Below are 27,724 nucleotides of genomic sequence, written 5' to 3'. Positions count from 1 at the left end.
AGCTTTTGATCTATCAAGATAAAATATGTCCAGCCTAAATTTTAATTTTAAAGAAAAAGGTGACATTTTCATGGAAATGCCCATCTACAACTGGAATCATACCAAACGAAACAATTAAACAATTGAATAAACTCGGCCTAAAAGGGATTCTACGAAAACTACAAAAAATCCATTATCCTGGAAACCTGCCACATTTTTCGTTAGTTAATTTCCATAGAATAATGACGTACTGGTCGTCATCTTTATTGTAATCTTCCGAACTATATAAATCAAATCACATAAATTACTAATCGTTTGCACAACATAATTACAGTGTTTGTTCAAACTATTAACTGACGTTTTTCAGCCACATCGATTCAATTTTGATACGAAAAACGTATCCGACCTTCGAGTTAATCACTGATCTAGTCTCCGGTTCTCCCGTACTTCTATACAAGTACAATGACCATAATTAACATATGCGGTAATAGAAATGTCAGTCGTTCGTTATAAAAAATATTACCATTATTTTGTGCAAGCAATGAATCTCCTCACAATAATACTTTATTAACTCCGAAAGTCTGCCATAGAATTGACAATATGTGCTTGCATGACCTTTACTAGCCTTTATGTTGGGAAAATGGAAGTACCATATTTTTCAATGCCTTTATCAAGTGATATTTTGATAGAAGAAGCTGTATCTAAGCTATAATCGATGTTAAACGTATAAAAGAGATTGACATGTTATGAAAATATACATATAGAATGAACTAAAATGTTTCTCTCTATACGTATTGTCGAAAGCCTCGAAAGACGAATTGAGCTAACTCCAAAAGCCGCTAAAACCTTTTGGTTCGGAACTGTTCACCAAAAGAAAGAAAAAACAAAAGTAGCTCCAGGATCTGTGCTAAAATATGCATGCACGTGACAGGATACCCTAGTTATTTATACACACAATGCTGAGCAAGATACTCCTCGGGTGTTTGGTTACTCTATTCTTCAAGACGCGACCGACTATCTCCTGACTTTGGCGATTTTTTTTCGTCTAGGATAAAAAGAATTAACTTCTAGGGTGCCTTCATGGTCCCTGAGCATCAACGAGCCCCAATAAAAAATATCCCCTTACCCTCTCCCAGGGCACCATCGGCCACACCCAGCCCTTTGACTGTAGCCTTCCTTATCTCCAACCATCTGACTTCCCGCACGTACCACACCCTAGAGGAGACCCTAGTATTGTATTTTCCTTCCATCCACCCCTTTCTCTCCCTCCCTTGGTGTTCCTCTCCGGCACCCTGTTTCTCCTTCCCACCCCACCTGACCCCACCCTTATATCCATTCACCCACCCTGAGATTCCGTCGGTAGCTGCCTCCTTAACTTCATTAACCGACCTTCCCATCCCATCCAAGAGGTGATGATGACTGTGATAGCTCGCGTGCATCGGTGACAACCCTTTTGGGGGTAAGTATCGCGTTTCCCGTCGCATCCGAAGCTCGTGGGGGTTTCTGGGTCAAAACATTCGGGAGATGTGCTCATTGTTGAGTCTCGACCGCAGAATTGGATCGGAATCTTCCACGCTTGAAGGCCCAGCCATCCGTGTTCACGCGACTTCTCACGCGATATGCATCTCAATTGCAAGGCACCCCCCAGGACATTTGACAGAGGGTGAATATTCCCAGAGTGCACTCAGCGGGAGGGGGGTTATTGGGCAAGAGTGTCCGGGCCTCTCCGTAAATGAGGAAAATACGGAACATTTCATTTATCGAAGTCACAATACTAGGAGTGCCTACCAGATGCACTGTGTCCCACACGGAAAATAGATATCTATATATTGTCTATTTTCATCTATTAATAGATGTATATCTAATAGATGCCTATTAGACATATATTAGATATATCTCTATCTTTTAGACGCCTATTATATGTGCAGGTGACAAGGGGCAATTATGGATGCATCTTTGAAAGCGTGTTTTAAAACACGATTCATGAGATATAGAAGCGATTTAACATTTGATTAAGGGGTAAATTTTTTGGTTTCTTACTCGAGCGATAGCGGGCTTAAAAACATTTTGCGACGCGTCGAACGATGCCTGGCGACTATGCCGACTATATCTATATATTATCTATTTTCATTTATGAATAGATATATACTTAATAGATGTCTCTTTAAGAGATCTATAGATAGATAGATATCAGACATGAGACATATATTAGATAAAGTATAAACATCTAATAGATATCTACACATAGATAAATAGTTATCTAATAAACATCTACCGTAGATATCTATTAGACATGCTGCTGTTTTGACAATAATATATCTAATAGATATCTACGGTAGATGTCTATTAGATAACTATTTATCTATGTGTGGATATCAAATAGATGCTTATTTTCTGTCTGGGGTTTTACGGATACCCGACACTCAAATATGGGATAACACTTTGGGGGAAAGCAAATGGATGGGAAAAAATATTCATATCGCAAAGGAGATGCATTCATTTAATTATAAAGGCCTGTTTACACGATACATTAACACGTACGAGTTAATGTATGTTTGCACGAATGATTTTTGTGTACTGGAACGGAACATGTTTGAATGCATGAACTAATTAGAACAGGTTCTATTATCTGTGCATGCATTTGCACAAGTTGAGTGGTTACACGGTGCATTTTGGCGTTCATTCTCGCGTTCATACATTTAGACATTAATCCGTGCGTGTTATTGTACCGTGTAAACATGCCTTAAGGAGCAACTCGTGAGAATTATTCTGGCCCAATTAAATTAAAAAAATGGAAAATGTTGGCAATATTGTTATTATATATTTATGAATGCATGAATTATTTTATAGAGCGTCAATAGTTATTCATTCTCAATAAAATCGAACGTGTTCATGATACAAAGAGAAAGCATCTATACAATATCCCAAAGCACCGGTTGACAGCTCTTCAATGCTCCCCCTATTACATGGTAGTAAAAATCCACAATATCATGATAGAAAAACTTAATGCAATTAACAGGTTATTGGCAAAATATGCATTATTCGATATAAAGTCTATATTGATAGAAAAAAGTAATTATTATGTGAATGAGTTTCTTAATGAGGGCTGTTAATTTATGTAATTCATGTAATGTACGTACTTTCCTAATGCATATTTTTAATATATTGTAAATTTTAATGAGTCCATAAATTAATAATATTTTTTATATCTACTATTTTTATTATTATTCCCAACTCTTCAGAATACCTTGAAAAAGCGTCCAGCATCGGTTGGGAAACGTTGGGGCCACCCAAGAATTTTACGCGGTGACATAGCACAAAAGTTTTTATTCATAATGACGAGCACCCGCGAAATTTTTAACGAAGAATAATAAAAATGATAATAATAAAAAAATTCCCCAGCTCACAACGGCTTCCTTCATTACTAGAAACAAAATATCTTATCCGAATAATCATCTATGTTAGAAAGGTTCCTCATGTAAAAATAAAGTATATTGATATGATAAATATCATACATATTCCTTATATTTGAATTTTACGTGTGTGAAGATTACGTGACGCAAAAACTTCTCCAGAAGAGATAGTGCATTCTTTGAATATTTAACTGCCACAAATGTGTATGTGTCAGTGAAGTTTAAGTAATATCAAAAAAATAAGAGCTAACTTCGTGTAAATTTACTTCCTCCCTTAAAGGTCTTGCAGCCTCTTAAAGATTAATTATCTTTGGATTCTAGTGAATATTTTATTGAGAAGAAACCTATATCTATTAGCAAAACAGGACCTCATTCAACAGTTTTTCAGCTAGGACGTATGTCAATAGGTTGAATGAAACTGCCCACAACTGGGTGAGTAGGTAATGAGGATGTATTATTTCGGGATTTCTATGGATATATGTTAGGTGCTCTGCCTCATATTTCCCAACGCCTTGTAAGTAGAAAGAGTTCTACTCCCGATTTAACTTGCCATATGATTATCTTTCCTACTTCATTTAAATTATAATAGTTTTTAAGGCAGAAGAAAGCAAGCAGGCTCTAAAAAGAGTTATTTTTGAGCCACTGATGGTCAATAAAAAGTTAAAAATTTGATGATGACCTATACATTTGTTTATATTTTGGAGGTTTTCGAATGATTCAGGAATAAATTCTATCTATTCAAGTAAAAATAAATTTTAAAAGTGTTTTTTTCTGAGTTCATCAACAGTTCACGACGGTTTTCTTCATGACAATAAACGAAATACCTCACTAGAATAATCACCTATGATAAAATGGTTCCTTATGTATATGCAGGGTGTATATATAATTTCATAATAGGTTTCCAATGGAAATAATTTTACTCACTGGAAGTGTTTGGCATTGGCGTCGATGCTGGATGCGCCAAATGACTATACTGCTTTGCTGTACTCCTCAGCGTTCATTATGGAGGCCGCAAAGAGCTGTAACACCAAAATAATATCTTCGAATCAGCAAAAGGCAGGATTGGATCGCCTCCAGAATGCCTAGAAATTGCTGAAATAATTCTTTAGCTAGTTTGGAAAACTTTATCCTCAATCTTGGAATCTAAATACATTATTTAGAAAATAAAAAATATTAAAAATATCTTTCTATTACTAATAGCGAGTGCTACATTAAAGAATACTTTTACTAACCATTCTGGAAATAATTAGTGATGCAGAGGAAATTTTTAACTGCTATTGGGTGCCATAATATAGTGCCATGTAAGTTCAACATGGGAAATTCTACTTGTATGTCTTAAACGGGAGATAGACTAACTCATAAAAAATGAAATCGAAACAATTTTTTTTGGTTTGGCAAGTATTAATTCACATTTTCGCCGAAGACGATTTTAAATGGTAACAACCCTGTTTGAAGTAAGATTGAAATTAAAAACTGACTTTCGTTAAATATTTGCGGAAATTAGAGGAATATTGAATCTAATGACACCTAATGTGACTAAATTTTATCATAAATACAAACAATTGCTGGTAATAAAACACATTTTCCTCGAAAGTAAAAAGTGTGCTGTAAGTAAGAACTTTGTTGAACCAACCGAGCTATATGCCGTCGTAGTTAACGCACGATCCCTAAGCAAACTGGCCTGTATTTCCGGCGATAAATTTCTTACCGTAAGACGCTTTTACCCTTGAAGATTATAATTATAATTATAATATATTATAATTACTACTATTAAGACTTAATTTCTAACTTTCCCTGAATATTAGCGTAGCATAGGAATTAGGAATCTAATAACTGCCAATTTAACTTTATTTAGTCATAAATAAAACAGCGGCTAGAATTACAACTCATTTGTCTCGAAATACTCCATCTTCATATATTTACTCCATCGACATATTATTCCGCATGCCGCCTCCTTAGGTTAGTGTCTTAGGGCGCGAAATTTGGCTCCATTTGTAAAAAAAACAGATAAGAATGTTTGCGTTGGAGATATTCGACCACTGAGTACTACCTTTAATTTATTTAAATCCTTTACTCTCATAGGAAAAACTATTTACAATGCCTTTCCATTCGGCAAGGTATGCCTCTTATTTTATTGTTCCCGTCGGTCCAGCGATGTTCTTTTGAGGAAACCCGCGTAGTTATCGCCGAGAGGAAGTCTCCAGGAGCTAAGACAAAATAGTTAGTACTTACTTTTAAACTGCAATGCAGGTATACTCAAACAACATTGCTGGACGTCAGGGATCATAAACTTTGCTGTACTCCACAAAGTTTACTGAGAGTATACTTTAATTAAGCTCTGTGGAATACAATAGGTAACTTTTAATCTAGGATGCCTCTATTCCGTAAAGTAACCTCTAAAAACCATTGATTTCATACATACTAACCCGGTTTCAGTGATAATCTCGTCAAACCAACGGAGCGATTTGCCACAGTAGTAGATGAACGAGCGGCACACCAACCTGGCCACTTTTTCCGGCAATTAAATTCGTACCGCAATGCGCTGTCACCCTTGATAGGGCGACCCAGAGGAGCGGAGATTTGAACGACCGAATGGCACGACCAGCCGGGCCTTTTCAGTCGTTCTAATCTCCGCTGGAGGGGAGCTTGCGGTGCGGCGGAGGGGGCGCTGTGCGGCGTGGGAGACGGTGCAGGGAACGACCGGCAGAGGAAGTGGACGCCGCTCCCGGGAAAAAGCCCTGCAGACAAAGATGACCGGGAGGAGGGAGGGGGAATGGTGGTCGGGGCGGGAGGGGTAAGGTCGTGGCGGCAAGACGAACGCACAACACAAAGAAACCTCCTCGCCCGACTATAAAAGTGCTCCGCCTCGGGTGATCAGATCATCAGTCGATCTGTGTCTTCCCTTCCAAGCGGATCTTTCGTGGTGGATACGGTGATCTCACACGGTGAAGTTCCCATCAAACGCTGCTCAGATCTGCGACTTGGCACCACACACACGAAGTGAGCCGAATTCTCCGAAATGGTGGCCGGAAGAGAACTGGTCGCGAAGGTGAGTCCTCGTATGTAATTTTACAAGTAGAAAAGGGAAGCTACGACGTAATTCTTTCACAGTGTATTATTTTCGTGAAGTCTTCTCGGGATTTCCACCGGTTTAACCCTATCTATCCCAGAGCTGTTTCTGGGAGAAATCAAATTTCAAGATTTTTCCTTTTGATAACTTGAAAATTTTCACTGAATCATAATGTATGTGGCAGCTAAACATTTCGTCATTACAATTTACACCACAAAATAAAGCATAGTTTACATATTTCCTAAATATAGTAGCAAATTTATACATTTTTGATGTTGCTTAGAAGTAACATTGGGTTATAATGGGTTAATTCGTTGAATATCACCAAAATATCAATGGACATGACGTCCGTTCAAAGATTGGTGATATACTACGATTTAAGCATTTTGAAACACCAAAGGAAACTTCACGCGGACATTGCTTCCAGTAATCCCTCTCCGAAATATTTAGCTAAATAGCCTCGTCTTCACGCAAAATAGGGAAGCTGTTGCTTCTTTAAAGAAATATCTTGTGATTTCACGGCGCATAATGTTGCTCAATTCTTCTCGGGGTTTTAACTGATTGATCAACGCCAATTATTCCAATGTTTAGAATGTCAACTCGGCCAACGAAACTTTGGAAAAAATGGCGGCATATCAACGGATTGAAAACCTAAGAAGTTTTCCGTTTAAGAAAGATCTGGCACGTTTTTGGCGAATAGACTGATAAAGGTTTTCTCAGTATTCCATCTGGGTAAGATTGTCATTTTCTCCAATGCCACACAAGTATAAATACCGGCCAGTGTAATGGCACCAGCATCGTTCCCTGACGACGAGTGCCCACGCGTCGAACCAAAAAACGCTGGAAAATGACACTCTCACCCGGATGGAAACCCGATAAACCCTTATTCAGTTCACCTCTCCGCTCGTTATTTCCCAAAATGATAAATACTGCTCTTAATAACTCTGCTGAATGCTTTCGCAACATCGTAACCGCTCTGAAGTCAATTTTTTCTTGCTTGTACCACCGCGCTGAGACTTCGGGATTCGCATTCGCTTCTATCGCTTCGCGTTCGACTTCGCTTCTATCGCATTCCAACCACTATCTTCAGACCATCCTTGACTATGATCTGGACATGGAGAGGGTAGCTGCTATTTAAGTCGTTAATTAGAGTTGCAGAATACCCCAGAGACAAACAAACTTCTTCACCCGCCATAGTTAGTGCTAGTCCATGGAAATCCAGGCTATTTCATCCACATCATCTTTCAGCCGCGAATTTTGCTAAGCTTAAAATTTTAAAATGAAGTCTTTAATATATCGTTGCAAATTTACCAAAATAGCGCATGTAACTCGTAATTACACTTATCGGTTACGTACATGGCCACTACGTCCTCTTGTCTTTTATGCTGACCACTTTCATCTATCTGTTTTTCCTCCGTAATTCCGATTACTCCATTATCATTCCCTTTCCTTTGCTAAAAAAATTTCTTTCCTCCATCAACATCTCCAGCAAAGTATGACACCTAAATATCGTAAACAATCGATTACGAGAGGTGTACAGCTTTAGTTAAATGGAATCTGTTACCTAACGGTTTATTCTCTGGAGTGATTACGATCTTTGACGCAACGGTTGCAAAGAGAAAGTAAAGGTACTTCATTGTCTGATATTGCAGGAAACACATTCAATCGCTTAAAATTCACTTTTCCTTGATCAAGCAAATTCAAGTTCAAGTAATATCCCTTGCGAACTATGCACATATAATATCCTGACAAAAATATTGAATGTTCAAGCCTTAATGAAATGATATTGGAGGATACGTGATGGTGATTAATCTTATCTTAAGAATTCAAACCGGAATTTTCCCCAATAACAAAGAAATATGCACTACAGAAAACTTTTCAATGCAAAATAATTTTTCATTACTATTACCTGATCTATTATTGGCCAATGCTTACGTATTTTGTGAAAAAGTTATAATTTTTAGATTAATCACCTGCTAAAGGTGAGTAATGGTAATTAAAATAGCCTCCAATAATCTCCTCCGTCGAACAATACTTCAACCGACGACATCATGTTCTGCCAGCCTCTCATTTGGTCCCAACTTTTGTTTCTGATTTGTTCGCAGGCCGTCGCCTTGTTATGTTTTGCCGCTTGTACGCATCCCTATGCCGCTTCCAAGGTGCCAGATGGCGCCCTGCGAAGGGTACCCAAGCAAATACACAGCAAAGGTAAGGTTTAGGACGCACTATGTCTACCTTATTCTCATGATTGCAAAGAGAGCCAAAAGAATGCATTTAATTTAAGATAAAAGCATTCAACTTTTATAACTATTGGACTTGTAAGACTTTTAGGTTATAATTTAAAGATCAGTCTGTAATAAACCTATAAAGTATACAAGATATAATCTACTGCATCTTTTAATACTCTTAAAGAATTATAAGGTAAAAAAATGAAAATAATTCAGCATTTGGACAGCTTTTTTATTTGGTCCATGCTAATCAGTACTCCTTGCTGTTTTAAAAATTTCATCACGAATAGTATTCATGATATTAAACAAACAGTTTTCACGACTTTTACAGATATTAACAGTAACTATAAGATATTGTAACGTGATATATAGTTTAAAAATATGCATGGGTTCGAATACCAAGGTATTGATACCAAATATTTCTAAAGAACGAATTCCACATTTTCTAAATCATATCCGATAATTAAATTAGAATTATTGGAGCCAATGCAATAATGCCTGATGTATATTCGATAACATAGTTTTGGTATTATAACTCTTTTCAGCCTCTATAATCAACAGCGAAGACGACAGCAAAGCCTCTGAGTCATTCGGTGCAGCCAGCATTGGAGCCAACGGCAAATACTTCCAGTGAGTAAAATTATTCCCTCTAAGTACCATACGAAATCATATCAGGTCATGAACCCACCTTTGGCATGTATTAGGCTTTGCATTGCCGATAATGTAATCAGCTGGTAATTTTTATAAGAAGTTTAAATTTTTTATTAACATTCAAAAATAAATTTTATTGGTTATGAAGTATCCCTTCAAGGCAGGCTGCGGCTGAAATGTAAAATAACAAATATTCGTAATTAAATTTTAAAATAACACACTCTCGAGAAAGTAAAATTAGCTTTGGTTACGAGACACTACGGTGATTACATGACTCAAGGAATATATGCGATAATTAAATTAATTCACGTTATATGTACAAAGAAATGAATATCCTATCGAACAGAGGTAATTATTTGCAACTAACAACCGGTTAAGCTAAAGGCATTACAAGCTGGAAAGAGGATAATGGTTCACTACTTTAGTAACAATACTTCATGAGAACATTAACTGTATTATAAAAATCCCTACAAATATTATAGATATTTTGTTTTATCCCAAAAACTTCAGGGACAGCAATGCTCGATTTGTTGATATTCTTCAGTAAATAACCTTGAATCTTACATTCACAGTGAGTGCTAATAATTTTGACCTAAGCACCAATTTTTTTAAGTGAAAAAATCACTAGGAAAACTATCAAGGAAAATTTTAGAATTCTCGTTAATTTGTCAATTCTACACACATTCATTGGAAAGATCTTTCGGTAGGTCTGATGACCGAGAAGATTCGAAATTTAATGAGTTTATTTAGAAAAAAATCGCACGGTCGACCTTTTACGAGCATATCATCAAAGTTTCCAGAAAACTACATCGTTTGAAGTAACCTCGAACAGATTAAGATAGACGATTCACCATTCGGCCGCTAGATGTGTTGTCAAATTTGTTGTGTATACCACCGAATAGAGCTCTATATGGCATTATACATCCGGGTTTTCAAACTTTAACGTACACGAACAACCATGCCCTGGATAGGGGCAACTTATCCATGCGGGAATCGAACCCGCGACCACCTTTTTGACGAAGACTTTGCGCCGCCGCCACCGAGGTGGGTGGGGATGGAAGAATCCCACGCCGTCATTAGGGCAACGAAATTAGCTAAACCATAATTTGATGTACAAACAGAAGGATAAGATTTTTCTATGAGGACGACAGGATCCTACAATACTTCCGTAGAACATACCTTGGTAGCAGTTCAACATCCCTCCGCATTTCTCTGGTATTTTGTACTGCCCCGGTTTCTGCCTTCTCTTCGTTTCCTACCACTCAAACCACCACCGCCACCACCCTCGGGGAGCAGGGACATCTACGTTCACAAGTACGGCCCGGATCAGATCGAGTTCGGTCACGTGTGCGAGAACCCCCAGGAGTGGGAGCAACGCTTCGAGAGGAAAGACGGACACCGAAGGCTTGGGAAGGTACCCCACTCACCCCCGCCGGAAATTCATTGCTCCTTCCCAATAGACACGTCTGACACGTGTCTCTCTTCAATCTCTATCGCATCTTCTCTTCTTGGTTGGACTTGCTACTTCTGGGCCGCATTAACCCCCCTTCAGTTTAATCCTGGCTTTCCCTTGTCTTTTGACAAGGCTATGAAACTGCATGATACCTTCCAGCTCCTCTTACAGCCCCGTTTCCGATCCGCAAGCGAATCGACTACAGAACATTTGGAACGCGAGCTCGACCTGCCTTCATCAGTTGTAGGATCTTCAGGTGAATGATTAAGGGGAATTCTTCCCGGGTTTACTTTCGAGTTAAGGTTTGGATAATGCATGTCGGCGTTTTGCTAGGATGGAGCTCGACGTTTCGACGTATGCCGATGGTTCACCAAACATATGAATGATTGGAAAGTCTATAACACTATAACACAAAATATTGGCGATCTACCGCAGGAGCAACTCCAATATAGATCGCTCAGTAAATATTTAAACAGGTGAATGATATCTACATTTAAATCCGTGAATATAAATGGAGTATATTTATACTCGTCCACAAATTGGACATTAGAAAAGAACAACTTTGCGTCAAGATGTTTATGTATTATTTTTTAAATTCTACTGCTTTAAGATTTTTTTGATTTTACTGGAATGTATTAAATTTCAAACAAGCGCTTAAAATAAATATCATTTTCATCAGTTTTGCTAAAAATACGATTTTATGAATGGGGTGCGACTAGAAAATAATATTTTTAATGTCAATTATTCGTGATTTTAAATTTCCAAAAGCAGCGTCAACACATTCCATTGTATCAGTAAATATTGAGCATAATACTCTTTAAAAGTACTTCGGTTTTTTAAATAAAAGTTATCATTAGTCGTTCCGAGGTGTGCGATGAAGTTCTTCATTTGCGGTTACGACCGTGTCGGTTGCTGAGGCGATTACAACAGTTTCGCTGGCACTACTGCCACCGTCTTCATGTAAATGTCCTGAAGGCCATTGCCACAGCAACCGACACAGTAGTAACCGGAAATGAAGAATATTATAAGTCGTATTAAATTTGTAATTCGGGGATTAAAAGTTGTGATAGGCAGCCTAAACTTTGCGCATGCCATTCTTACATGCTAATAACAAGGTGTATTCCTATTGCTATAATTTCTTTGCTTCTTATTTCGTATGTGTTTGCATGATCCTGTCGCATGTTTAACCGCCTCTCATTTCAATTCTTCCTCTTTTCTTCCCTTCTCTCTTCCTCTATTTTAACACGCCTGCTGTCGCTCCATTTCCTGGTTCCTGTGGTTTCTGCCTCGCTCCTGGTATAACTCTCGACCACACACAACACGGATTCACACACTACAAAATAAATAAACTCTCCGCATTGAATAATGCTTCCGATACGTCTCACGACACGAATACCCACCATTCACGAAACAAATGAAACTCGGTCATCCGACACCAGGTACGCTCACCAGCCGGAGCACGACCACTACGAGCACGGCCACCGACGAGGCAACGAGCATCACTTCCAGGAGAGGTACGAGAAGGCCGCGCCGCACGACGGACTCTTCAAGACCAAAGTAAGGACAGCAAAGCCACAGAAATCACATCATCCTCATCCCCCGGGCCATTCTAGGAGAGGTCACAGTACATTGAGAGACCCGTACATACAGTATAGGGAAAAACTGTGTCACTAAATGTTAATCCTGGATAGCTGATGCCAGTATGAACCAAAATTATTGATAATGTTTCGGTCGAAAACGCGCCATTTATGAACTACGTAAACTTTGAGCCAAGCGGTCCGATTGGCAGCGAGTTTGCCCTGTTTCCGGATGCTCTGGACAATTCACGACTTAAGATGCTTCGCTTACCGGAGATCGCGACTTATCAAAGGCCTCCGGCAGCGGGGCAAACTCGCAGCCAATGGGATCGCTTGGGTAAATGTTTCTGTAGTTTAAAAATTACGCATTTTCGACCAAAGCATCATTAGTAATTTATTTCCTACTGGCATTAGCTATCCAGGATTAATATTTCGTGGCACAATATTTCTCCACCCTGTAGACATCTACGTCTACTACCCCGCTAGAGGAAAATGCATAAAGAAGATGACTTGAACGATTATGTCGTTTGAATCTTGGTTAAAATGTAATATTAATAGCAATTGTCATTGAGACGACGAAAAAAGAATCTGTTTTTCTACCCCTATTCTTGTGGCATCTACATCTACGTGATACCCCGCAAGCCACCGGCGTTTGGCGGGGGGTGCTAGGACAAATAAAAAAGATATGCTCTAACAAAGTATCGCCTAGCATTTGTCGAAGTCCTTTATTGTACGAAGGAAAAACGAATTCCCGTACACATCCGTCCGGGTAAATATCTCTCTTAATTTTTCGTGTCGGCAGGAAATTGGAAATACTCCTTGGTAAGAGGAAGAAAGTAATCAGTTATGTCATGCTCATTACCGAGGTATTTTAGGGGTGGCCACATTGTATTGAGATTTGTATCAACGAACAAGGACAGTGGACGCAGGGCACACTAGAGCCGCCCCTTATAGTAGAACCCTCGTGCACGTCATCGCTGTTTCAATGTTGGGTGGGGTGTATCATATATCCGAAGTAAGAGGAACTAATAAGGCCCATGAAAGAGCTGCTTTGCTTGTACTGAACGTTAATCGGCTTATTTTTCTCGTCTTAGAGGGTGGAAAAATCCCCTACTGTATTCATTCATCCACTCAGGACTAAACTATCAAATTCGCTGAATTCAAATACACTTAGAATTGTTGGAACCGATTCCCTCAGCTCGTAGTTATCCTGTAACAAGTCAATAAACTCTGGGCCCTTCTCTCGGTCTTATATTTTACGCAACTAGACGGCTGTCATAAAAGTATGGTGCAAATCATAATGAACTAAAATTGGCACAAGAAAAAAGTTTAAAGCCATCATTCCGCTATTTGAGCTCGCTATATTTCTGCCGTGGCGTGTGCAAGTAGTGGAGCGGAAACGTAAGAATCGAGTCTAAGGAGGGCATTTTTTTTGACGAGAGTCACAGGCATTGAAGGAAAAAAAACGGATTTTACACGAGAGGCCAACTTCCTCAGAGAATAGATGAGTTTCTCAGGCGCAAATGCTTGTTGAAAACGTCCGCTCCACTTACAGACTGAAGCACGCCCCAGCAGAAGCGGAAAGCACGAAAAAAAACTCTCAGAAAGGAAATGTTCTCTAACAAAAGGTTTTTATGTAATTCTCATATTTTCTAGGCAAGTGACGTGACTTGTTTATTTCCCCTAGTTAGCCAAAGTTTTAGTAAACATTCCTGCACACAGATTCAATAAAATATTTCGTGAAAACAAGGACAGGTAGTAAGTACCATCACTCCATATTTTAGCAAATTTATTATTTCATTTACAAAGCATGCTCGCTCTAATTACGAAGTATATTCCATTGAAGGAATTAATAAAAATAGAAAAATAAATGAGACCATAGATTAAAAATACGTGAAAAATTGATAAAACAAACGTAGACAATATTATTAAAATGTGATTAAGGAGATCAGTTAAAGACCTGAAATAAATACTCCACTGCCTATGCGTAGCATAATTATTATTGTTTTCATATTTTATACAAAATAATGATTATGCACAATACTGGACATAAACCCAGCGTCTACCTATATTTCTCCTCAAGGCCAAATTTTCTTTTTCTCAAACAGCTTTTCGCTAACTACCGTTTTATTTGGAGGCAGAGTATCACCTGTTGGTGGAAGCCACATTTCCCACGCACAGAACTTTAATTTTTTCCATTCAACCCATTTAAAACTAAAAACATTAAGCTTCACCACTTTATCCACAGTGTAAAAAATGTTGCTTGACAAAAGTACCTTCTTGAGTTTCTTCTTGAGTTACTTCTTGATAGCTTCTTGATTTCCTTCAAATAACAGTAAAATTTCAAAGTAGTACTCAATTATCATAAAGGCTATCGACCCCACAAATTTAGTATTCTCAATGCAAGATATGTTCAAGCTTCATAGCACCACAACAGCAAGTTTGGATAGAATACATTCATACGCTGAAATATGAATGCCAAAGAAAAGCTTTGGTAAATTGTGAGGAACACTATATGTGCTGAAAGCAAAGCAAAAGACATTTTGGCATGAAAATTAAAGTAGTTAAATATAACCAGCCTTCGTATTTATAAAATGCTTTCTTCAATGCTTCTCAAATTCAAGTTTCTAAGCTTGGTATGCTTCATCATCTCCATCTCTGTCTGCTTTGCAGTAAAACTTTAAAAGCTGTCTGGGATTCGCCCATCCGGTAGCCAATGGTCTCCTAATGCTAATAAATGCTAAACAAGCTCTGCATGAGAAATTTGACTTAAATATTATTAACATTTGCCTGTATACAACGGCTTCTGCATGTTTGCTATTTTTGAAAATAATTTATCTACAATTTCATTCAATTTACGTATGCTTGTGCCGCTATACTTTTGAGTTCAAGATATAATTTTCATACACTATTCGTTTTGATTTTACTTCAATGACTTTGCAATGAATTTAAACCACGCCTTAAGCGGAAAAATGTCACCAACAATCAAATTTTTATTTGGTAGCCCTAAAATATGTGAAGTCGGAAAGCAAATATTATTGTTAATCTTAAAATTAAAATAGGAATGTTTAAGAAAGCTAAAGAGAGTTTTTTCAGTTCAATATCTAATAAAATATTGAAAATATATTGCCAATACGCAAGCATGGAGTTTATTTAACGTATCAATGATTATGAAAGCAAAATGCTTTATTATATTGTAACTTATTACGACTCCATTTCCGTATTGTGAAAATAATATACTCTACCCATTTTGTATTTTTGAAGTATGGAGTATATATTTACATGCTATCGGAGAATTCACATATATATTTCTCAATGCATTTCAGGTCCGCTGGGGAGATAAGCACGGAGGGTATGGAGAGCATTACTATGACTACAACCACGGAGGACATGTGAGTATTCCTGCATCATTACATTCTTATGAAATGGAAAACAACCATGATGAATTTAAACCGAAATACGTAATATCCTACTTTCTTACGAAATTTTTACCTGTTGAGACTATTCTAGGACAGAAACATAATTTTTGTTAATGATATCAATTCATTTTACGTTCGATAAAAAAATGATCAAGTTTGCAGTAGTTATCATGCCAGCAAGTAAAAGAAAATTTCAATTAATGTGGTGATTGCGATGCATAGAGGACCTTACTTCGTAAATTCTTCCTTAATTTAAATTGCTTTGGAAGCAGCAACGCCTAATCCTTCCCATCGCTACAACGCATAGTTTTAAATATGATTACCTGAAAAATTTCCTTGCTGATAAAGTTATCATTATATATCATTATCATATTTATGCTGATTTTTATAATATTATAAAGAGGAATATGTTTCTCTTTAACATAAATTTGACTTAAAACCCAATTTAGAAAAATTCTGCGATGTCTTACTACATAGAAAACTTCACCAACCAAAATAATGATTAAAGTCGAAATAAAGCATCATGCAATTTTAGTTTATCAGATTGTTACTGGTACTAATTAAAAATTTTATTTTTCAGGAGGGCGCTGACGATGAAAGTGATGTAAGTACTTCATTAATATTAATGCTTAATTTACATTGGTTTCCGAGCCATAAGTATGAATTTAGCTTAAATAAACCGATATGGCTGTGATTCCTCTAATTTCGTCGTATTTATGTCTAGAATGATCTAATAATAGACCTTCGTTGTTTGTTCCCTAACTTTCCTGAAGTATCTACTAATAGATAGAAAATTTACACAAAGTTACCTAAGAGAAACATTCAATTAAATGCAAACAATAACTTCGCCGACTCTTTCTTATGACCAATGTGAGCAGACAGAACTAATTTCATTTAATTGTCAATAATATTTTTTAATTTAATTAATAAAATTTTCCGTTTATTTCCTGACTAGTGGTACCTTCTATACCTTATGAATTCGACTCTTGAATTGTTTTTAATATTTTTAATAATAAATATGCTTTCCTAAATTCTCCCAGCAAGTTCACTTGTTGTGTTTATCTAGCACGTACTCAAATTAAAATGTGAATGCGTTTGCAAATAGTTTCCAGCATAAGTAGAACTAGTCTATATTCACTTTTTTTATCGATGAGGAAGCAAATGTTTCCAAGAGATCGTGTGAGAAAGCGCCATCGTAGTGATTTCAACTACTGAATGGCCGGAGTGATCACTTTCTTAAATCAGTCGTGAGAGCAAAAGTTAGCACGTTGGCAATAAGAAGAAGAGAAAACCCAGCCAGGTGATGTACAAGTGGTCAAATACGCAAACCTAAGAGATAAACCTATGGGCCTAAGGGTCACTTGTACGGTGAAACTATTTTCGTCGACTCCACAGCTGATGACATTCATGCCAAATGGTTGAGAAACAGCATCCAAGCATTTAAAAGCATTTCATATAATTATAAATTATTTTTTATGGGAAGAGAAATCGTTTTCATTCAGTGCCATAGTTCAATCAGTGATTACCTTCTTTATCAGTACTTCCGTAGCGTATGTGATTATAGGTCTGGTAAAGCGTGGAAAATGAAGACACTAACACACTATTTCAAATTTTTAAACGATCTAACATGGTGAATGGTAAATTTTAAGTGCCTACCCTTGTTCAATATGAAATCAGTTTCCACGTTTTCTTGCGTCATGTTCATGTAACTTGAGAATTGGGCATTGTTTCAACGACAGTGTTGAAGTTTAGCAATGGAGGATGGCTTTTTCAAAATGCATTTATTTCCCTTACGTCAGAGGCTAGTTCAGCATCACACAAGCCCATGCAAATTTAATTTCGGAGTTTAGACGCTTATACTGTCATCCTACAACTATCCATGCATGTAATATTCTTCTAAATGGTTTCATGATTTGCTTCCTTAATAAAAATTAATTCAGACATTCAGTATTAAGAGATTTCCTATAAGTATTAATCTACATCCAATTCAACGATATCTTTTCAGGGACACCACAGCGAACCAGTACCCGCTTACAACTCTGGTCCAAGCTACAACACAGCCGCCAAACCAAGCGAGCAGGTCTCCGTTTACAAGAAGGCACCGGCAGTACAGTCAGCTATTAGGCCTAGCGAACCCTTGGCCTATTACCCACAGGCTCCAACCTTCAAGGTGACCGCCAAGAGACACTTGGAACCCGAAACGACTGAATACAGCGACGAAGCGGAAGCCATCGCCGCTGAGAGTGCTCGAGTATTCTCACAGGTGCGTCTTTAATAATTATAATAATACATTTTTTAATCCTTAATACATTTTATAATAATTATAAAATGCATAACGGACTCAAAATTATCGGATCACCGAAAAAGTTGTTCCTTACGATACGAAAATAAGCAATTTTAAATACTTGACTATTTGTCAAAATTTAAAAAAAATCAGAATGAAAAGACGAGAGAGCTTGGTGTAATCCGCACTTGGCCTAAAACCAGCAGAAATTCTGAGAAAAAAATATTATAATAATGCGCCTTTATTGGAGGAGATTGGGTCCAGAAAGTCCCATCTGCCATTTAACCCCTCGTCATACATATTGCACAGGATTACAGTGTCAAGTTACTCTTGAATTAAATGCAGTCAAATCTGAACAAAAGAGACAGAAAAAAGCTTTAAAGATGAGGTGCTTTAAAGTAATAGTGCTAGCGTTCGTAATTTGGCTGTGGAGAAGACGGTGAAATAAAAATAGTTTTAAAAAATGTGATACTAAGGGTAGATAATTATTTATTCGGACCGCGAAAGGTTATAACTTTATTTTGAATTGTTCTCCACAGGACGTGGCAAGACTCGTGAAAAGGCATCCTACCGGTGCTGCAGTTGCTGAGCCAGAGGTGCAAGCCTCATCACCAAAGCTGATGTTCGATTTGGCCACAGGTCGCGTCATTGACGAAGTCACGGGGAAGACATACGTCCTGCAGCCGGTGAACTAAACTAATTAATTGATAGCAAAGGGTTCAATCGAAAATTGTAATTGCAGCCAACGGAAATATTGCCATCACCGTCGGAGTTGAAGACGCCGTTGCAATCAAGTCGATATTAAACATCTGAATACAACCATTGGGTCGTTAGGGAAAATCAAGTTAACAGATGAATATCTTAGTCACGCATGAAGTTTCTCGAAAGAAGACAAGAGTATAGAAAATAATGCTTGGATATTTGGAATTAATTTTTATACCTACGGTTGTTTTCAATTGCTTTCAACGGACTGTAATTTTTTATTTTTTATTTTCTAAATAAACTTTTTTATTTCATTGTTATTTTTACATTTTTATTGTTGTTGTTGTTATTGTTGAACCTCATTGTACGTTTTGAATTTCTGTTGCTTACAATAAAATTTTATTGTTATCCAAATCGTTACTTTTTATTATTTCTTAGTATTAACTTTGATGATAACGGCTGTCCTGATCCCTTCAAGAAAGAAAGCAATGAAAAATTAGCTTTTTGATAGTTAAGGGCCTGAATTACTCCAGATATACTTAAATACTATATAAAATGATGGAAAGACGAGTCGTTCAAAATAAATATAATATAAGGTTTTACAAACTAAGCATATTAGTGCTTTGATATTTTCAGAAAAAAACTAAAGGTAAAAAATTGCAAAAATTTTATTAATTAACTAGTAAATCATTTTTATAAAAACAGTAAAACACGCCGAAATGCTTCTGGTAGGCTATAAATACTTCCGAGGCTGAAAAAATGAAAATAAAAGTGAAAAAGGTTTTATTTGACAAGTGAAACAGAAACCGATACATTTTTACATTTAGAAATCCACTAAATTTAATAAACATCAACCAAATATTCGATTACTGGCATCTTAAAAAATAGATTTATACTTTACATTTTCAGCACAAAACTGCTGTGACTAGATGCACACTCGTCTAAAAATATTCAAACATTCAAAAGAAGTTTCTATACAGTATTTTCATCCCCTTAAATAATTCATGTTCCATCGTTTCAATGGTCTTTCAAATAAAACGCCAAGCAAAAACTGTTTTGTATGCCATACATTCCATTTTGTGATTCATCCTCATTGTATTTCATCCATGGAAAATCAAGTCATGTACTTTTCGAAATGCAGGGATAGCAGCTTCGATACAAAAGTCTTCTTCTTTCAAAATGATTTTCGCCAATAAAGCTGTAATAATGACTCATGCATTTTATATACTTAGTAAGGTTTTCGTAAAACATGAAAATTATCGGTGGACAATAAAACTGTAGTCTCCAAGAATATATATGAATCAGTAATATTTGTTGGCTTATGTGTTGGCAATGGCTCACCTAAACGTATGTCCACTCATTTAAGATAGTTATTTCCAGACTAGAAACACGATCAGGTGATTTGATGAAAGGTAAGCATCATTGAGGATCAGAAATGAAAAAACTGCAAGCGTCATATTTGTATCATAATGACTATAATTTAGCCATTGGCTCTACATAATCGTTTTCCTAATAGAAATCGGTTAACATATCATCATTGCCCTGTATATGGATCATTGGATCGTCCATCGGGGTGATTGCTTAATTTTTATCATCATTTCCTTCGTCAGCATCTTCGACTTGATTGTGTTGCGCCAATCTCTTGAATGCTTCAGCAGCCGCGCTGATGTATTGGATACCTACGGGTGACAATCCCTTGATGCCCCCTCTCTCCAGCCCGGGATACGAAGGGTTGTCCCTCAAGTTCCTAACCCTCTCTCCTTCGACTCCTTCAGCGTCTTCTGGGTTCACCCTGTCGGGGAGCGGAATCGAACTCTTGATTTCTTTGACGTAGCTCAGGAGGGGAGGGACGGGTCGGAGCGGCGGTAGATCAGGGGGTTTGCTTGTAACCACGCTGGGGATGTCACTCTCCAGTTGACCTTGCGGTGGGGGAGTTAAGGAAATGGCACTACCCCGACCTCTATAATTCCCTTTCGTAACTTTAGGGGGAGCGAGAGGCTTCGTTGTAGCCTCAACTGCCTCGACCTTCTCAGCAGAATCCGGAGGCAGATACTGATTCTGATCCCTGTCTGATGCCCCCTCGCTTTCGTTCGGTTGTTGTACCACCGACCCAGGGTCATCCGCACCAGGCGTTGGAGGCGAAGCGCCGGTGCTTCCACTTTCGGAAGACTTTTCTTCTGAATCTTTCCCAGTCACCGGGGGCAAGTAAGACTGACTCCGCCAGGGTGGGTATTGCTCGGTCGTGATCCGAATCTCGTACTCCTGGCTCTTGATTATCTCGAAGTTGGGCACCTTATAGTTGGGTCTTTCGTTGCTTTTCTTTTCCTGCAACTTGAGTGCTACATCGTAGGTGAGGTGCTCGAGTGGGGGCCTGAATTCAACCGACGGATCTTGCAGCGATTCTGAGGATGAGTCCGAGGGAGGAAAGACGTTCCCGCTGCCCGTTTGTGGCGGGCCAACATCGTCGGAACCGGGAGCGGAGGAAGACTGCAAGTGGGCGGAGTCCGAAGGATTTCCTCTCGCGAATGTATCCTGAGGTGGGATGTACTGCGAAAAATCGTATGACTGAGGGGGCAGGTACTGAATCGATGTCTCTATGGGTTTATCCGTATTAGGTGGCGGAGGAGACGTAGAAGGAGGCGTCGATGGAGGCGGTGCCTGCGTAGGGCTGTAAAACTGCGGGGGCAAGTACTGGTTTTGCTGAGGTGGAGAATTCGATACACTTGGAGGAGGTGCAGGTGATTGCGGGGACCTATACAATTCGGGAGGTGAATACTGGGTTGAGGGAGGGGTATTCAAAGAAGGTGGCCGTGATGGCGAAGGCTGTGGCGGGATATATTGATTCGGTGGCGGAGGCAAGTACTGATTTGGTGCTGGTGGAGGGGGAGGAGCGGATGGTTTGGGTGGAGGAGATGTCGTGGTAGACACTGATTTTTGGGGACCACTAAACTGAGGAGGCAAGTACTGATTCGGTGCCGGAGTGGGAGCGGGGGGTGTTGGCTTTGGAGTATATGTGGGAGGTGGTGGCAGGTACTGATTCGATGGGGGAATGAATTGAATCACACTTTGCTTTGAAGCTGGGGCTTGAGGAGGCACGTAAAATGGTGCTGGAGGCAAATACTGTGACCAAGGAGAAAGGGAAGAAGACAGATTATGTGGAAGTGTGGCAGATGGTGGTATAATGTACTGATTCGAAATGGGATTAGGAGATGGCGAAGGAGCGGGAGTTGTAGTTTGTGGAGGAGGAGTGCCTGCAGGAGAAGGGGACGGGGTTTGAGGATAAGAGTGGAAATATTGAGGAGCCAAATACTGGAAGGGTGGATAGGATGCGTTTGGTGAGTGATGCGGGAGGGGCACGGGTACCCAATAAAATTGAGGAGGGAGATAATGTTTGGGAACCTCGGGAGGGGATTTAGCCGAAGCCTGAGTAGTCGGAGGAGAAGAGGATGGAGTTGGATTTTCTGGAGAATTGTAGAGCTGCGGAGGTAAATACTGAAACTGGGGTGGCGGCTGAGGTTTTTGGGTTGTTGAAGTCTGCACGGGCGGTGGCGCTGGTGTTGTGAGCTGAGATTGCTTATACTGTTGAGAATATTCCAACGGATAGTGCACTGGAGGTGGTAGGTATTGGTCTGATGGTGCCGCGAGAGGTTTTAAAGTTGTTGCAGAGCTCTGCTGGGGGGAGAAATACAACTGGGGTGGTAGGTACTGATTATGAGGTGGAGTTGGAGGCTTTGGAGTAGTGCTTAGGGTTGGAGGTGGCGTTGGTGGTTGAGGAGGACTTGCCTTCGGAGGCAAATACTGATTGAAATTATTATGCGGAGGAGAGTAGAACTGCGGTGAGACATAATACTGGTTTGACTGAGGCGCTGTGTGTATGGGTTGGGCAGAATGCGACTGAGGCGTTGCTGGTTGCCCTGCCGGGGGTATAGGGACATTTTGAGGAGGACTAAGGTAGTTAGAGGGTAAGTACTGATTCTGATAGAGTGGTGGAGGTTCTTTAATAGGTGGAGCTGTTGTAGTAGAGGGAGTTGATGGTGGGAGAGTCTGTGGAGACGGATAACTGTACCCTAAGGAATATGACGGATTTTGAGGAGCAGGGGCGTACGGTCCTTTATATCCTGTTTGCCAAGGAGGATTATTATGAGCAGGTCGAGGGGTCGTCTCCGGTGGGGATGGGGGAGGAGCGTTTGGAATAGGCGGTCCATAACCTTGAGCTGGCCAACTTTGCTGGGAATAACCCGCTGGTGGTCCATCGGAAGGTGGATTCGCAGGAGCGGGGGACTGCGTGGCCGGAGTGTCAGGGTACTCTTCTTTTCCACTGTAATCCTCGTACCCGTCACCATCGGATGGATTGGACTCGTATCCCTCCTGCTGGGGTGGGGGTCTTCCGACGTCCTGGTCTTCCGACATTTGCTTCGGTTTCCTATCCGGAGCCAACCACGGCGGCAGAGGCACTGGTTTCAATGTCGGCTTCGGCCCCATCGGCGGCTTGCTGTTTGGACTGTAAGGATGATACCTCATCGGGGGTCTAGGTCTGCTGGGTGGACCGTAACCACGATGGCCGTGCGGGCGATAGGAAGGCTTGGCACCGTAAGGACGACCGGGTCTGAACGGAGGGGGCCTTGGTGGAGGAGGGTATCTGTAGCCACCGTACGAAGGTCCTGGACGGTGGAAGTACTTGGGTGGTGGAGGAGGCGGAGGCGTTGTAGGTGGAAGTGGTGGAGGAGGCTTGGGGGTCGTCGTTGTAGGTGGAGGAGTTGAAGGGGGTCCGTACCCCTTGTGGTAGGATGCGTACGGGCTGTACCTGGTCCCAGAGTAGGAGTACTTGCCGATGGGATAATGTGGGGGCGGGGTCGTGGGAGGAGGTGGGGTTGTTGGCGGGGGAGGTGGCTCAGTTGGTGCAGGGGTCGTCGTCGTGGGAGGCGCCTCGGTCGGATAACCCTCGTGCTCCTCCTCGTAGACCACTTCGTCGTCCCACGGGTCGTAGGCGGAGGAGTGATGACCGTATCCCTTGTGGTTGTAAGCGTAGTAAGGCCTTACCCTTGGATTGATCGGGTAGTGCGGAGGAGGTGTTGTAGGGGGTGGGGTCGGAGCTGGAGTTGTGGTTGTAGTCGTGGTGGTGGTAGTTGGTGGAGGTTTTGTAGGATATCCTTGGTGTGGATCGGCCCAAACCTCCTCGCCCTCCCAAGGGCCGCCGTGCGAGTAGTCCCCGTGGAAGAAGTAACCACCACCGTAGTGCGAGGGTGGCGGAGGGTATGTCATCGGAGGCGGAGGCGGGGGCGGCTCCGTGGTGGTGGTTGTGGTGGTCATCCTGAAGTGGTTGTAGATGATCGGAGGCGGGAAGTAGAAGAACGCCCCAACGGGAAGGCTGCCGACGGCCAGGAAACAAATTACGGCCGCCGGAACATGACTTGTCCACGAAAATCTCTTCCCCTCCTAAAAAACGGAATACATAGTTAAGAAACGAAAAATGCTTTCGGGAATTGAAACAACTTTTTAGCATCCAATATTAACGGACAAACGTGGACATTGAGGAAAGAAGACGAGAGAAGATTGGAGGCATTCGAGATGTGGGTGTGGAGAAGGTGAAGTGGACGGAGAGGGAAAGGAACGACAAAGTGCTGGATATGGTTGGCGAGGAGAGTCAGCTTTTAGATGAGGTACGGAGGAGACAGAATGTATGGATGGAGCGAATACTTAGCGGTGAGGGGATGTTGAAAATGGTGTTAGAGGGTAGAATGTTAGGGAAACGAGGAAGGGGAAGGTAAATAATAGGATTTTTAGATAGATTGAAAGCGAGTTGCCCTTATAGCGAATTGAAGAAGGCAGCGCTGGAAGGAAAGGGAGGCTCCCAAATCACTTTTCAGTACTCCATGGAAACCACCTCAATCGGTAGAATAATACCATAATAATAATAATAATTAATGGACAAACCTAACGAAAGCATAGGAATAGTAATTCGCTTTTCCCCCGAACAATAAAGGACTTTAATAACTTCGTTGAAGCATTTATTATTTATATGTTAACTGCTGGTGTCCTAACAGCCCCGCCACACGCATTCATAGTCGGCTTACGGGGTAGCATGTAGATTTAGACTTTAACGGTTAAAATCAAAGGCAAGTAATCCAATAATGAAAATGCACCAAAATAACTAATGCCGAGGCAAGACGAATATTACCCCTAAGAAATTAACTTAAAATTAAAAACAAAGAATTTTATTAGCTTTAATTTTCAATCCAGAGAGTCTTAAACACAAATTTTCTATACACAACGCAAGGTAAAACCACAAATAGATCTTCCTGTAAAACTACAGCCTTTTCATTTTTTGTGAAGAAATCCGACGCTTCTACTCTTGCTCAAGTACAACAAAATATGCTGGTGACCAAATGATTCCATTATTAGTGCAAATAACTAAAATTCGAGATGATATTTCCAACCTTTCATAAAATAAACTGATTGTTGATTTCGTGCGCCACTGTACAGTAATATATCCAGTGGATATATTTATAGTTGAAAACATATTACGGTCGAATACGGAAAGAAATCATGGTCATCCAATAAAATGGTCATTTAAGCATTTATCATTTAATATGGCGGATTTTAAAAAGGAGAAATAAAAGCCTTACACTGAGCGTTGCGAAAAGGTTGCGAGAATATGGTATGAAGATTAATCACGTTAAGGAAAAGCTTATGCTGTTTTCTAAAGCATCGCGAGCTAGGAATTAAATACACAAGGTAAAAGTAGGTGGGCGAAAACTTGAGCAGGGAGAGCCATCCAACTATTTGGACAGCACATTAGAGGAAAACGAATAGAATAGTATAGACTTCAGGAAAGAAAATTTGGTTCGCAATGGAGGGGTTCATCGGCGAATTTAGTGGGGTGATGGGGGCACGTGCCCCCCTTCAGACGCTCAAAAGATAGACGAGATTTTTAATACACATTTTATTGAATTTTATGTCAAATTTAGGAGCATATTACGTAGATTAATTGTTGCATGTAGAGTTTAATCCCAAATATGAGAAGACCGTTTGCCTGTTAGACCCTGTCCTCCCCCTAAGAAAGAAACCCTGGATCCGCCTTGGAGAGGTTCATGAACACAAAAGAGCTAATGAGAGGATCGTCATGTTAGAGTTTAAAGAAAAGACTGGTGAAGAGTCTAATCTGGAGTGTAGCATTTTATTGTTCGGAAAAACGGACATTTAGATATATTAACGAGAAAAGACTGGAGGCCTTAATGATGTGGGTGTGGAGAAGAATGAATAAGGGGAAGTGGAAGAAGAGGAAGAACGAGGGGATGCTGAGTACGGTTTTAAAAGGAAAAATGTTCGGTAAGCGAGGAAGAGGAATACGGTTGGGTTTTTGGATGGAATGAAAGGGAGTCGGCCTGTCTGCGAATTAGCTACTGCTAGCCCATAATGGAAGGGGATACTGACAGAATACTTCGTAAATACTCCATGCAAACCAGCTTTAATCGTTAGAATACTCTAATAATGTAAGTATCACGAAATACACATCAGATAGTGACAATTAATAGTGTTTAGAACTCTATTTCGTTGTTATACGTAATATCTTTTATGATTTACACACTTGTATGCACAAATTAATTGAAAACGAGCGTGCTGCGCCCGCTCCCAGTGGGCTTCCCCCGTTCTTTTCAATGCAGGTCCACAGAGGGATAGGCGCGTTTCTAATTTAAAAAAAGGCAGAAAAAAAGGCAGAAAAAAAGGCAGGGACTTATGTACAAATTTAATTGGAATGTTCATGTACAAATTGAGGTCAGAGGACCTCTTGAAACACAACATTGGAAGTAATTACACTATCCTCTGTTAAACGCACATGATGACTCATACTTACGTATCAACAGGAGACTTGAATGTGGAATCAGCCGCATTTTGATAAAAGTTATTTAAAGAATGCGAGATATTGTTGCAAATGAACAAATGTATCACTTAGTGCGCTGTTAACGTCAGGAATATTTACCGGTTTTTGTTTTTTTTTTAACTATTTAAAAACCAATTTTAGGAAACAATAGCAATATTTAGGAAGTAAGATATGCCGTCGCATGTTCTCTGATAAATTCTGTGCATTTTGGTACCTCATTTGTAGAGTTTGGTTGCGTACAAGTTGAGAAAAAGGTATCTATACAGTAGAATTAATATAAAAGATGGGGGGGCACAAAACTCACCATGACCGAATTTCCCAGGAGCGTATAGTAGATTGGTATCCTCAATGCACCATCAGCCAAGGTGTGTCTTCTGGAAGGCTTCTAGGTTGAAAATGAGCGCCTAAACATCCTGTCCCGCTTATCTGCTCCCTCCCGCTATCTCTTCTCTCTCCTTTTCGTGATCGTGAACTCCTGAGTTTGCGATGCTCATTAGTGGCTCTTGCATGCACCGAAGAAAGCTCTGATGCTTTTGTCACCATTTCCCGCTGTTCGTCCTGTACCTACCTTAACCTTCACTTTCTCCACGACGATCGTGATGGTCAAATATAATCGAGTCGGTGTTTCGGGGAAAATGCACACATGTAAGTCACATTGTCGCTGGCATGCAACCGCCTATCCGATTGATTAATTAGATATTACACCATCCCTCCCACGAAGTACATGAAATGCCATATACATTTAAGGGGATAGCAACAGAAAAACGCCTATGGGAAGTCCACTGTGATCAAATATTCTGAAATACAAGCATATTGCGGTGTTTAATCATGGTGGTTAGCTAGGGTAAATGAGTGGCTTTAACTAGTCTAAAACTATGATTCTACCACCCGACTGAATGGTCGACTTTAAATGCTATCTTTAACAATAGCAATGGTGACAGGAAATAAATCTAATACTCGTATAATCGAATAATTATCTACTTCCTCATTAAAATTAAACGAATCGTAAGAGTGAAAAATATTTTTGCAAAATTTGAAAAACTAGATATATGTAAAATTCTTTTAC

The 27,724-nt window shown here is 39.8% G+C and overlaps 2 protein-coding genes across 4 annotated transcripts; one reads left to right on the top strand and one right to left on the bottom strand.

The window, feature by feature from the left end:
- The first annotated feature begins 6,291 nt into the window (after positions 1 to 6,291).
- LOC124160293 lies at positions 6,292 to 19,096 on the top strand. 3 transcript variants are annotated; one of them, XM_046536124.1, is made up of 8 exons: positions 6,292 to 6,441; positions 8,568 to 8,670; positions 9,236 to 9,320; positions 12,234 to 12,351; positions 15,698 to 15,763; positions 16,371 to 16,394; positions 17,796 to 18,053; positions 18,614 to 19,096. In XM_046536124.1, the coding sequence occupies exons 1-8, from the start codon at positions 6,412 to 6,414 to the stop codon at positions 18,767 to 18,769; spliced, it is 840 nt and encodes a 279-aa protein (XP_046392080.1). In that variant the 5' UTR covers positions 6,292 to 6,411; the 3' UTR covers positions 18,770 to 19,096. The 3 variants fall into 3 exon arrangements, with proteins under 3 accessions (XP_046392080.1, XP_046392081.1, XP_046392082.1); XM_046536125.1 differs by lacking the exon at positions 12,234 to 12,351 and adding an exon at positions 10,638 to 10,755; XM_046536126.1 differs by lacking the exons at positions 6,292 to 6,441; positions 8,568 to 8,670; positions 9,236 to 9,320; positions 12,234 to 12,351 and adding an exon at positions 10,286 to 10,755.
- A 1,261-nt stretch (positions 19,097 to 20,357) lies between these two features.
- LOC124161322 (proline-rich extensin-like protein EPR1) lies at positions 20,358 to 24,086 on the bottom strand. Its single transcript, XM_046537634.1, has one exon. It carries the CDS (start codon positions 24,084 to 24,086, stop codon positions 20,358 to 20,360), a length of 3,729 nt encoding a protein of 1,242 aa, XP_046393590.1.
- Positions 24,087 to 27,724: the final 3,638 nt, after the last annotated feature.

Source organism: Ischnura elegans, chromosome 6 (assembly GCF_921293095.1).
Source record: "Ischnura elegans chromosome 6, ioIscEleg1.1, whole genome shotgun sequence".
NCBI classification, from domain to species: Eukaryota; Metazoa; Arthropoda; class Insecta; order Odonata; family Coenagrionidae; genus Ischnura; species Ischnura elegans.
This window is presented reverse-complemented; position numbering and strand designations above follow the sequence as displayed.